Below are 13,094 nucleotides of genomic sequence, written 5' to 3' on the forward strand. Positions count from 1 at the left end.
AAAAATGCTTTAAGTGAAGGACACATAATTAGATAAAACAGCCCGGTGTGGTGACTGCTTTGTGGGTGACCACACTCATAAGCATATATTCATTTTCTTTTATTTAAGAGAAATCTGCCCCAGACAGCTGCCACAGACACACGTGCGTACATCCGCAGAGCCAGACTTAGTCATGGGGTGGGCTGCAAGCACTCGCGTCCCAAAGCATCAAGGGCCTCAGGGTGGGGTGGTGGAGGTGGTTTGGGACATACTGTGGACTAGTGACCCAACACTAGTGACCCGGACAGAGGGGTGTCTGTACAGGCACTTGCACGCCAGGCCCAGGCTGCAAGGGCAGAGTATGAAGAGGTGGAGCGCTTTACTGGAAGGCCCCACTCCGAGGCCGCCTTTCCTTCAAACGGCAGCCAACGCGCGGAACGCCCTACCGGGCTCGCTGCCCCTCCGCAGGCCATCCCCAGAGTGGAGGCTGCTCAGCTCACTACCAGATTCCACCGAGTATGTTACTCCCCAGAGTTACATCAACTACTTATGTAATAGGGAGACTATCTGGGGAATAAAAAGATGGAAGGAAAAATGTCTGCAAATATAAAGTGCACACTTTTCAAAAGGAAAAGGATTTCACTAGAATAAAGGAACAGACTTCAGTGTCTCACAATCGCCCTCAGGGTAATAATATGGAGATGTGAAGAAACTTCCTACCAGTAAGTAGGAGCAGCATCTTCTGAGACTCCCTAAGGGCACGATCATTTGCACATGGACTGGAATAAGCAGGGAGACAAAGCAGAGGCCTCGCCAGGGTGGGACAGCAGGGGAACAAGCCCTGTGGAAGTGAGGCCCAGGACTGGTAGCCATAGGTGACAGGGAGGGTCAGAAGGAAAGGGGCGGCTGCTGGCCAACTCTCCAGATGCTGCTGCTCTTTGGAAAGGTTTAACATTAAGGAAAATGTCAGCATCAAAGATTAGGTGCTTGATAACAGCTACTGTGCATAGCGACTCTTGTCTCTCCTGCACTTAGCCTCGGGATGATTTCATATGCCCAGGGCTGAGGAGGTGAAGAAGTGGATTCTAGAATCACTTCTGCAATTAGGTTCTTAGCTATGGATGGGCCTTCAGAGGCTCCTGATGCTCTCAGGAATTGCAAGTCAAAGGGCACACATGCAGGCAATTTCTGGGAGAAGGATCCAGAGCCCTCAGATTCTCAAAGGGTTCCTTTATGCAAAAAAGGGTTAAAGACTCTTTTCCCAGGCCTTTTTCTACCAAGCAAAATGCTTTTAAAATTAAAAGACAGCCAATTACACATCAACATATAATTTAACACCTTCTGGGGAGGGGGGGCAGGAGCAAAACATTTTATACCAGACTCTACTGGGAAAAAATGGTACTTCAGAACTATATTACAAATTAAATATAATACCATCAATATTCCAAAAGCAGAGGACATATTTAACGCAGTCTATAGAAGCACTGCTTACTCAGAACCATGTCCATCCTCTGAGCACCCAGAGTTTATGAACTCGAAACTATGCCAGGAGAGTTGCGTGAATACCAGTGAACACGAATGCCTAGGTGGAGAGAATCTCAGGGACCTGGCTGTGTTGGGGCCCCACATGCTGCCCAAGACCCCCTCATTCCAGTGGAGTCCCAGCAGCTGGGCCAGCACAGGGCTGTCTCCATAAGGGGCTCCTTGCACAAATGCTTCTAACGGGTGTGCTCTGTCATGCTTGTTTAGTTAGAGTTCATGTTCAAGACTGCTTCTGCCTGACGCGCTTCATGTTACATGGCAGCTGGTTCTGCAAATCGGCGGTCACGAGCCTGGACTGATGATGCTCAGGTGTGCATGGTGACAGGTGGGGGGTGTCCAAAAACAGAAGCTGAGAGTGACTGACTACAGGACAAGATCAGGACCCTGGCAATTCAAATCAGGACCCTGGCAATTCGAATCAGGGAAGTTTGTAGGACTCTCTCTGCCAGGAAAGCCTCTTAAATCCTCCTAATCTCAATCTTCTCTGGTCTACAAACTGAGCTTCTATGTCCAGGAACACGAGGAAAGGATAAGCTTCCTAGTGGCATCACATGGACCGGACAAGACTCAGCAATGACAGGGCATGAAATGCTACGTGGAGACTTGATAAATACCACTCACCAGAAAATACAATCCACAGATTGCCGAATCCAAACACATATTAACAAATAGCAGAAAAATAAAAGGAAAATAGCAATAATACAAGTTAGATTGTATACAGCACATGAAATTCTCCAATGTTAAAAAAAGGAACATTTCATTAAGTAATGTGGATAAATGAGAATAATCTAAATAAAAAAAACATTCTCGAATGCATGCCCCGACTCCTCCCATCCGTTATTACCACAATATGAATAGAAGTAGCATGTCAGTCTCAGAACTAAGCAAAAATCTAAGTCTATATCTTTAATTTAGACCCTGAGAAGGTGGCTCTTTGTTGAGTTTTCCCGTCATTGTACTGTTAATTCTATGCAAAGGGGCTATAGATGTGAGAAGCAGAAACCAATTAGCATTGTTAGTTTGGTAAAAAACGATCATATAATTTAAATTTGTAGTCAGAATCAGTCATTTTAAAGGTGTGTGGGAATGTAAAATTTCCAGCTTATCCATTCTAGGTATTCAATAAAAAAAAAAAAATCAAGCTTCATTAATTAGTTCGCAAATTTGGAATATTTACTGAATCGGGCAAACTCTGGACAGTGGACACAGTATCTTCTACAAAGAGAAGCATTTACTAAGTAAATCAATATTGTATTATTTAGGGAAAATGAATCTCAAAACACTTCAGGAGCACCCTTTTGGCTACAAAATCAATCACTAATTATAAATAATTCTGACTGATTAAAGCAGAGAGACCCCCTTGGGACCTCAGCTTTGCCCACACATGGCTGTTTGTGGCAGTAAGTGGGAGGTACTTTCTGAATGCTGATTTTCTTCACAGAGCATTTTACTGTGCAGACGAGCCTGCCTCGCGGGTCTGAGTCAGTGAGGCTTTCTGGGTAATCAATACTGTGTGCCCCACTGGCAGCACTGAGGCCAAAAGGCGCTGAGCGGAGATGAGCACTCACAGTCCGCAGAGAATGAAACTAGGGACCATTCCCTGAAACCCTCTGTGGTCCAGAAGCACGTACAAGGAAGCTCACTCAAAATCCAGGACCATTACACATCCGATCTGCTTCTCCAAGGCCGGAGGGAGGGGTCGGTTCCCCAGGGTTGGATTAGTAAAGTTGTATAGCCCCTTACCCTTCTTTGCCAATTTCTCCAACCTTCAGGGCTTCAACAAGAGGCTCTTTACCTAGTTTGGTCAAATTCATTTTGGTCTCGAGAGTCATCAGAAAGGACCCATTGTAGGACATTTCCAAATCGATCCAGAGTCCTGGAGAAACGGTGAAAAAACAGAAGGGTTTCCCCCCCCCCCAGAAAAACATGACTATAAATGATAGTATAAAAATTTATATTATAGTATCTAAGTAGGTATCACATTGAAAGTCTATATATATGTCTCCTATACTACTACAAAAGCATGTGAGAGGAGACTGAAATTGAAAAGTTTCTGGAAATGGTTCAAACATTTGGTAAATTGCCGGCATTTCAAAAGCCATTAAAATGGTCACAGTGAGCTCAGTGCGCATTAGAAAGGGAAGGGTCCCATTCTCTGGTTCTTCTCACATTTAATAAGACACACATTCCCAGCAGGAGGAAGGCTTGAGCCGGGGCAAAGTCAGGATGAGGCCTGTTGTTATGAGGCAGAGAAGAAGTGCAGAGACTTCGCAGCAAGCTGGGCTGCTCTTTAAAGTCCTGTGAGAACTGCCATCTTTCTTAAAATTATCTAATGTTATGGGGGGCGGGGGGGATAAAAAATGGTTCGGATTTAGCTTTGTATGATAAGGAACCCTTTTCTTTCTAGAAATTGCCTTGTAATAGAAACAAAAGAATTAATGCTCGAGCCTCAGACTTATCCAGAGAAAGTTGAGTAACCACCTTTCCTTGGGAAGGACACCAATGTCAAGGGCATCCTAACTAAGAGGCTTTTAACTTTGCGGAATTGCACTGGAACGGCCCGCGCGGCACAAGGGGCCCCTGACTGGAAGTCTAAACGCAAACAGGGACCGCGTCAGGACCTTCTGGACAAGGAGCCTGGGATTCGGCAGGTAGGGCAGGCCATGCTGATTTTTAGACTGAAAGTGCCATGAAACCTCATGGACTTTCAATCAAAATGTCATCGTTCAAGTGAGTGTTCGAATGTTAATAAACTTTTAGAGCTCCTCATAAGACAAATGACCACATTTAACGGAAGGAAGAAATTAAAACTACTGTTCACACACAGCAGCATTTTTAAGCAATTACAGTAAATGACCTATCCCCTATTTGGCCACCATCTTAAAAGCTTTGCTAGTAACCTCAGGAAGCACTAATGGTATAATTCCTCACTAAAGGCAGAATAATTTCCAATTTGTTTTCAACAAATTCTTTTTATCATAATCGGAGGTATTTGTTTTCCATAAATAATCTGGTTTAATTAAGTGATATGCAGATCAACTGTGATTCTTTTCTTTGCAGCAATTCACAAAACTGCTTTATTTCTCGCTTACAGTAAGCAGTTAAAAATCATTAATCAGCTTGCTCTTCAAAGGTACTGTTACTGGAAATAAAGGGCAGATGTTTTCATAAAGATCTTTAGTCATCAATCACTTCCAACAGAAAACAAATTATGGCAAACAGCTTGATATTAATAGATTTTTAACTCCATATAAAAATAACATCAATAAAGAAAATATTTATTGTAAATCAGCTTTATTTAACTTGAGAATCAATAGACTCAAACCTCCTGATTGCTATATGTTTTCAGACATAATCATGCCTTTTGAAAATTCTAGTCAGGTTTCCAATAAATATTAATAGTATGTGTTGCCTTTGAAGGTTGTCATACTAAAGGCACTAGAATTTTACTTCTTATAAAGTGGAAGGTTTTGTCTGTCTGTTTTTTAAATGAGGGGATATGGATACAGGCTTAGCAAGCGTCTGGCCCATGCCCCAGCGACTGGGTCACTCCCTCAACGACATGTAGCCCAGTGCTCCTCTTCTAGGAGCTGGGGCAGGGAGGAGGAGGGAGGAGCAGGGAAGAGCACCTGCAGCTTGAGTTCCACAGGACGTTTCTCAACCTCTGCGCACCAGCCTCACCTGCACAAGGAGACCACACTGCTGTGCACGGCCAGCACCTGGCGCGTCCCTCCTCTGTCTGCCATTGGCAGCCCCCTTCCTCACTTCCACGACTCCCTGCTCCAGCCTCGCTTGCTGCTACTGCCATGGCACACAGGAACCAGACTGGAGGAGGCTGCACTGGGCAGCCAGAGAGCCCTGTCTGTGCTGGGGAGGGGACGAGGGGTGGACGTCTACCAAGCTTCTGCATGGGGAACAGGATCTACTTTTTATATCATTGTATATGTCCCATAAGGCCCGCTCATGGGAACTTGCTCAGCCTTGGTTCTCAGTGAAAATAAGGAGTTAAGAATGGTTTGAGAACTTTTAAAAACAGATATAAACTGCAAATTTCCTACAAATGACTGTAACATGAGGAGTTTGCATTCAGATGAGGGTCAAGAGATTATTTTAGCATTTGGTACAAAGAAAAACTTGCTTCTGTGACAGGATTCAGCAGGCAGAAAGCACCCTGAAAACCCTGGAGCACACACAACCTGGAGCCAAGACCAACTGGTTATACAGTGGGTAAGTCAAGGGCTCCTGCCTTGCAAGACCAAAGGTGGAATTAATAGTTTCCAGAAAGGCTGTCTTCCTATCGGGGGTAAATGCAACAACAATTTGAAGATGGAGACATACACTGTTCCATGAGTGGTGACTTAACTCTAACCGAGCTGAATGCTACTCATCCAGTGAATTTAGTTACAGGGCTATTTGTTGTGTGCTCTTGACAAATGTTAAGACTTTCCTGTGAGGCATTTCTATAACTATCTGCTCTGTAGCACTCAAGGACAAAACCAGAAGTTAAGAAGCAGGATACTTTTTTTAAGCCTCTAAATAGGAATAAGGCGGTCAGTCCTGAGAGATTCTCCAGAAAGGACATGGACACTAAGAGTCTTGCCTTGGTCAGCTCAGGCTGCTCTAACAAAACACCACAAACTGGGTGGCTTGAAAAACAGACATTTATTTCTCACAGTTCTGGCGGCTGAAGTCCAAGATCAAGGTGCTGGCCAATCCAGTTCTAGAGAGACCTTTCTTCCTTCCTGGCTTGTGGACGGCCGCCTTCTCACTGTCCTCACATGGCAGAGACGGAGCAAGCTAGCTCTCTGGTCTCTTCTTATGAAGGGAACGAGTCCCATCGTGAGCACCCCTCCTGCATGACCTCATCTAAGCCCAATCACCTCTAAATGCCCTACCTCCTGATACCGTCACGCTGCAGGTTACGGCTTCAGCATATGAACTGTGGGGGTATGCAAACGTTCAGTCCATAACAGGTCCTTGTGTTGAGGGGCTGTCCGTGATGATGGGTGGTGTCTGACTGCTGTCAAGCACCTATAAAACGCAATTTATTCTGCAACATGGGAAACACAACTGACGACGACAAGCTTCAGTCAGTCTACACGTAAGGACGCGCGAGAGCTTGGATGACTGGTTTCCGCTCTTTAGCTTCACGGGCAGAGGGTCAGTTACCACCGCCACCACCACGAAGAGGGAGACTGAGGCCGAGGCTACAGCTCTCTCTGTCCGAAAATGTTTACTGAGTCCTTAACGCAAGGTATCAAAGCCAACCCAACGACGCAAATGAATCCCTGCCCTCAGGAAGTTCACACCTGAGGAATAGAGACGCCTGGGCCGCCAGATGCAGATCAGACCCTGACGTCACCAGAGGCGACTAGAACAGAGGTTCTTCTGCCTTCTCCCTGGTGTTCTATTTAGTGGACCCCCTGGCCTCAAGAACAGTTCTACCGTGGCCCTATCAATCTAATAGCTTCACTCAGCAGTTCACTGTTTCGTTACCATTAAGGTAACTAGAAGGCATCGGCCTCTTTGGAACAGGGTTAGCAGGGCACGAGCAGCCCAGCAGCTGAGCGAGTCTCAAGCCTTGCTCACCGGACCGTGGCCCTCGTGACAGCTGCTCCTCCATTTTCTTTCCCTGTAACTACTAGTGACCAACTTTCTCTATGAATGTCAACATTTGGTGTCCAAGGAACAAAACGTCTTAAAATGTAGCATTATTGAACGGATGTTTGCGCTATTCGGCTCTCAGGAGAGCCCGCCGGTGATTATTTTATTGCTGCCAAACAGACTGGTGTCATTTCACTCACTCAGATATGGAAAACTAACATTTCTTATATTTGGATGTGTCCTTCAGGGCAGACATCATTTTTAGCTTTGTCTACATGTCACTGTTCTCAGCAAAAGTTCTGCCTTTCAAGGCTGACATAATGATAAATCAGTCTCTTCTCTCCTGCTCCAACCAAGTCCCTTAAAAGGGTCTTTTTTCTCCCTTTCCACAATTAGTATTTTTTTCTGCAACACAACCTCGTCAGAGAGCGTGCATGCCGCTCCTGTCGGCACTGAGCCCCACAGTCTGGCCCGGTCACTGTGTTTAGCCCTGGACAGCTGCTTTCCTAACGTCTGCTCTTGACGAGGCCACAGCAGGAGGAATGAGCAGGTCACAGTCCGATTCTGGTTCCAGTTTCTGAAACACTCAGTCCCGGCACCAGAGAAAGTCACCAGGCACTGCGGGTTAAGGTCCGGAAGACGGGCAGTGAGTGGTGGGGATGACCAGTCAGACTAAGGGCATCTCTGCAGACAAACAAGGTGCCTATTCCTGTGGGACATTGTAATCCTTCCGCAGAATCTGACACCTTCAGTTGAAACCTGGGTTGTTCCCTGGGTATTCTGAAACAGGGCAAAACCAGGACAGCTCTATGACTATTTGTAGACTTAACTACAGTTGTCCTGATGAGTAAATGAATTAATCTGACCCTGAGGGGCCACAGTCCACACCCTTGGTTCATTGTTGTACTGCTGACTCTGATTCGCCTGCAGGCTCTGCTCTGATGGGCCTGGTCCCGGGCACCCATGCACAAAAGATGAAAACCTGGCCCACAGAAGACATTCACCACCAAGCCCCTTCAGGAAGCTTTTACTAGCAACAAAGCTTTGTGACCGCGGGAGCAGCAAACGCTGATGGCTTGCTATGGGCCACGCGTGTCCTCCTTACATGTGACATTTCATCTTCACCATGACAGAATGAGGCGGACACTACTGCCCATCAGCACTTTATGCATGAGACAACTGAGCTGTCGAGTGGTTGGTAAATTCCCCAGGTCTCACTGTAGGACGGTGAAGGAGCAGGGCCCACGCGCAGGTGGCCTGGCTTGAGACGGTGCTCATGGAGAGCCTCTGGCACTGGCCTAGGAGCCTTGGAACGGGACAGAAGGCGGGGCTGCCGGTGACCTTTGGCAAGTCACGCCCACTCTGGGCTCTGGCTTCCACATCTAACACAGGGCAGGATCCAGCTAGGTAATCTCTTACTGCCCTTTCAAATATACTCTGTCAATATGCCCAATTCTTTAAGGATTTGATTCTATGTTAATTTTTAACCACAAAAGAAAGATTAGGAGAGAATGTACCAAAAATGTACCAAAAAGGTAACCTGGGCTGTCTCTGAATGGTGGGGTAATGGGTATTATTTTTCTTTTTACCTTTTCTAAACATCGCAGTTTTCTCTACAAAGAGTATTTGTTGAATAGATGAAGGGACAAACTTTACCCTAACAGAGTTAATAAACACAGGGAAAGAGCTTGGCCCAGGTTACAGGTGGGACGAGGAAGCTAGTCTGAGGAAGGGCATCTGGACCCCACTGTGTGGCCTGAAAGGAGGAAAAGAGCCCCCCCCCCCCGCCCTTACACATACCCCAGGGTTAGAGATGTATGTGGAGTGGGGAGGGGGCAAAGATAAGGCCGGAGGTGCAAATCCCCACCTTCCGGCCACCTGCCACTGGCGGGAAGTGACGATGCCCCGGGGAAGGTGGTCATGTAACCTTCCTCGCTACACTAGAAGTTGGCTGTGGGTTCTGGAGCTGGGAGAGGCCAACGTGCCCAATATGTGATTTCATTCAGAGGAACCACAGACTTTGCTCCTTTATTTAAACTCTTAGTGGCAAGACCATGAAAGCTAAGAATGGTATTTTTCTTTCTGTTTATTCTGGTAGGATCTGCCAGCTTTAAGATGGGTGAACTGGACACCACGACCACCCACATTCTAAACTCTCCAAGAGTCCCAGCAGCTGAAGGTGTCACTAATAAAGGTAAAAATAACAATAGCGAGCACTTACACAGTGCTTGCCTCACATCAGCTGCCTTGCAAGTGCCTTTGGCATATTAAATCACTTAATCCTCATGAGAAGCCCACCAGTAGGTGCTGTTAGTCTCCCAACTTGAGAAAGAAGTTAGCAAGAAAGTGTAAGGAACTTGCCCGAGGCCCCAGAGCTGGCGCTCAGAACCACCACTCTATGTTGCCTCAAGAAAAGCATCCGAGAGATAGTGATCCAACCAGCTCTGGCCTGAACAGTCCTCCTGGGCCATGCGCCTCCAACAAACAAATACAAGCTAGGAAACATTAACAGAGGACGGGCGGGTGGCGGGAGGGGTGGAGGTGGGGGGCGCAGGTGGTGGGCAATCCCACGGGAAGCACCTCTCCCGGGGCTGGTGGAGCTGCTGAAGCATCTTCACTGTGGGTTGCATTTTCCTGAAAGGTGAGCTCTGCTTTCCAGACTCAGTTCAAGCAAGTCACCCCTGATTTTAATTTCCCTAAAAGGCAAGTTTCCCTTAGAGCAATGGAAGCCAAAATGTGCATTTCCTTCATATTCATTTCTGTTTTACCATCACATGCAAAGCTGGAAAACCCTAATTTGATCAAACTTCTAAAGCTCACAGCCTTTAGGTCTTTATCGTTCCTTTCTTTAGTAACATCTCCTCATTTGTTGCATAAGCAGGCAGAGCTCCAAAACTTGCCCAGAAAAAGAGTCAAATAAGCCTCAAATGGATTAAGAACCGGGAAAGCTTTGATCTAGCTAGTGAAATGTCTCTCTTCAGAGGGGCGGAAAAGAGACTAGAGACCTAGACGGCTGGTGATTTTCACTCAAAGCCTGACAAAGGTGCCCTGGGAGGCTGCAGAGTTCAAAGCCACAGGGACACTTCTTAGATGGGGCAAAGCTCAGCTGTGGCACTTCTCCCTTCTCGTTGGAAATTTCTACTAAGTCAACAAAGGACGAATTCGGTCCTGAGATAAGAAACTGCTAATGCATTAGAAAATAAGAGAATGTACACATATTATTTATTTTCTGTGTGCTCGACTCTCCTCTCTGGAGGTTTATGTTAGGTGATCATTTACCAGCTCATTTGTATTATGTTAGCTGATCATTTACAGGTCAATTCCTAAAGAGGCAAAGAGCAAAAGGCAACCCAAAGCCCGGAAGGGCCAGAGGAAGGCAGGCAGCCCTTGTATGCCTGCAATGGGGTTAAGATTCTAGCTACACATTTGACACATAGATCATGCATCTCTTAAAATTTTATATGCAGTTAAGAGAATTTTAACTAAATCATATGCAAAGAACCTTTTCTAGTTTTGCTGAATCAGAAATCAACTGAACCCAGGAGCACTCTGATTCATCAATGTGTAGACATAATTCAGTGGTTATAGGTGATCTCAACATGTAGGTATAATGTGGACTTCTGAATTTACAAATACTCTGGTCTATATGTCTCTGAAATCGATGGGATGCTCAAATATGGGCTGTCAGCTGAAATATTACTAGAGAGATAGGGCTGCTAATAATATTGCTAGAAAAAAATCTTTTATTTATATACAACGCAGAAAAGTGTTTCACTAAATATGATTCGAGTCATCTGATGCAGCTATACACAGACTCAAGAAGATGCTAGAGTCTCTAAATGTTTCAAAACAAATATCATTCTCTTGAAAAGTTGGAATTATTTTCTCCCCTACCTCGTCCCAGAGTCCCAGAGTCTTTTGAGTAATTAATGGAGATCCAGATGAGGCGGAAAGAGGCTTACTTGGAAAGGGATACGACAGGAGAAAATGTCGGCGGCTGCCATGCCGGCTGCGGACTCTTCCTGCCTGCCTGGCTCACTCTTCACGTCACCAGACTCCTGGGTACTGAAACCTCCATCAAGGCCCTTTTAAAACCACCAGCCGCGAAATACATGTAAATCTTTACATATTCACACTCATAGGAAAGGTCAGTTGCCCTCTGGAGTTAATTAAGAGGTTACCTTGGTGATCCACATAAGGCTTGAAGGCCTGAAGAATTTTTGGCACAGCCACCCCCATGTCAAGTTCCGTCAGAGTTAACTCATTCATAAAGTAGGGGAGCTGGAGAAAAGAAGCAAACAATGAACGAGATGTTAGTAACCTGTTAAATGTTAGGATTTAACATACTCTCAGAAAGAATGATGGTCGAGGTTTTGGGACACATTTATTTAACCAAAATTTATCGAGCACATACCACGTACTAGGCATTGTACTAAAGACAGAAAGTGTGGACAAGTCAGGCAAGGCCCTTGCTCTCATGAGTCTATACTGGAGAGGCAGAAACAGATAAGTAAGTAGACAAATAAATAATGTAACTTCACAGAGTGATTAATGCTACAGAGAAAATAAGGCAGGTAACGAGACAGGGAGTCTGGGGCATGGGTGTGGGATGGCTATTTGGCTAAGGAGGTCAGTGAAGGGTTCTCTGAGGAGTGGCATTTGGCCAGAGACCTGATCGTGGAGAAGCAGCCAGCCACATGGGACAGGTTAATAATACCCTCTCTTAAGCTACCAATGGGGAGTTAAAAAATTGCTACATTTCTGACAGGCAAACTCACAACATTTATTAAAATCCTTGAAAAAAAAAAATCACATCCCTTGACCCTAGACTGGACATTTTTCTTCTGCCCCCAGATTCAAGCCCCTCCCTATACCCCAAGGGCTGGTCTCTTGCCCTCTGGCTTCTGGTTGGACTTGGCCAACGGGTTACACCTACAGGCAGGGGACAGAGAGGTACATGTAGAAGACAACTGTGGGGCATTTGTCCCCTCCTCTGTTGAAGGCTCCAGCTCCTGTCAGACGGGCAGCCCTCTCCATGCGGCTACGCTGCCTCAGTTCTGGTAATGGACCCCGGCTTTTGCCCCCACAGGAAGTGGCAACAGCGCCCCCCTGCTGCCGGCCCTGGGTGCTGCATCATCTATTTTAGTTTTTCTACATCCACTCACACCTTTATAAATCTCCTCTTTATTGAACTCTCCCTTCAGGTCACTCCATTTGAATGGGACCCCAACTAATATAGCTGTCGGTAGGAATTTACCCTAAAGGAAATAACATGAAAGTACTGGCAGCAGGTTTAGAAATTTCTACTTTGACTCAAGACTACAGAATTAATTTGTCTATGTTTCTTCTACCTGGATTTATGTATGTGTATGTATGTTTCAAAAAGAAAAAGAAAAAAAAATCTTTGGTCCATTCCCAATCTTAGGGTAAGATGTAAATTACGGACCCACCTTAATTTTTCCCCCTAGTAATTAGTAAGGTGTTTTAACCTATTTATTGAAGAATCCATACTTTGCCACTAACCTGTAATTACACCTTTAAACATGAGATTCCCACGACACTGCGATCTGTATTGAGCAATGTTTTCTACCAGTTGTCAACCTGCTTTTATTACTGCAGCTTTGTAATACATTTTAAAATCTGGCAAGTCCCTTTCCTTTCTTCTCCCCCAGAATTTTCTTTTTCTCACGAGTATTTCCCCATTCGGACATTAGAGTAACTTTGTGAAATTTAGAATTAAGTAAATATATGCTGGATCTAACCAGGCAGCATCTAACCAGGCATGAATCGAATGCCTGTTTTGACTGGGCCTCTTCAGCTGTCTCCCCGCAGAGAAATTTGTATATACACTTTTGGATTTTCCAGTCAGAGAACTTCATCTCTGATTTTTTTCAGGGGTAGGGGGGTTAACCTGGAAAGGTCATGATGTCTGCGATGGACAAAATGTGACGAGAGACAGTATTCAAATG

The 13,094-nt window shown here is 45.4% G+C and overlaps 1 protein-coding gene across 5 annotated transcripts in view; it reads right to left on the minus strand.

Annotated features, from left to right (window-relative positions):
- TEX2 (testis expressed 2) overlaps positions 1-13,094 on the minus strand; it is a 95,149-nt gene that overhangs the window by 9,600 nt on the left and 72,455 nt on the right. For 4 of the 5 annotated variants that reach the window (XM_016128805.2, XM_036222027.1, XM_016128812.2 and 1 more), the window contains exons 7-8: positions 11,307-11,406; positions 3,265-3,397 (exon numbers count right to left, since the gene is read on the minus strand). In XM_016128805.2, the coding sequence (XP_015984291.2) occupies positions 3,265-3,397; positions 11,307-11,406 (233 nt within the window). The remainder of the gene's footprint in view (positions 1-3,264; positions 3,398-11,306; positions 11,407-13,094) is intronic. The other variant, XR_004951239.1, reaches the window with a different exon arrangement.

This window comes from Rousettus aegyptiacus, unplaced genomic scaffold, assembly GCF_014176215.1.
Source record: "Rousettus aegyptiacus isolate mRouAeg1 unplaced genomic scaffold, mRouAeg1.p scaffold_m13_p_6, whole genome shotgun sequence".
Lineage (NCBI taxonomy): Eukaryota > Metazoa > Chordata > Mammalia > Chiroptera > Pteropodidae > Rousettus > Rousettus aegyptiacus.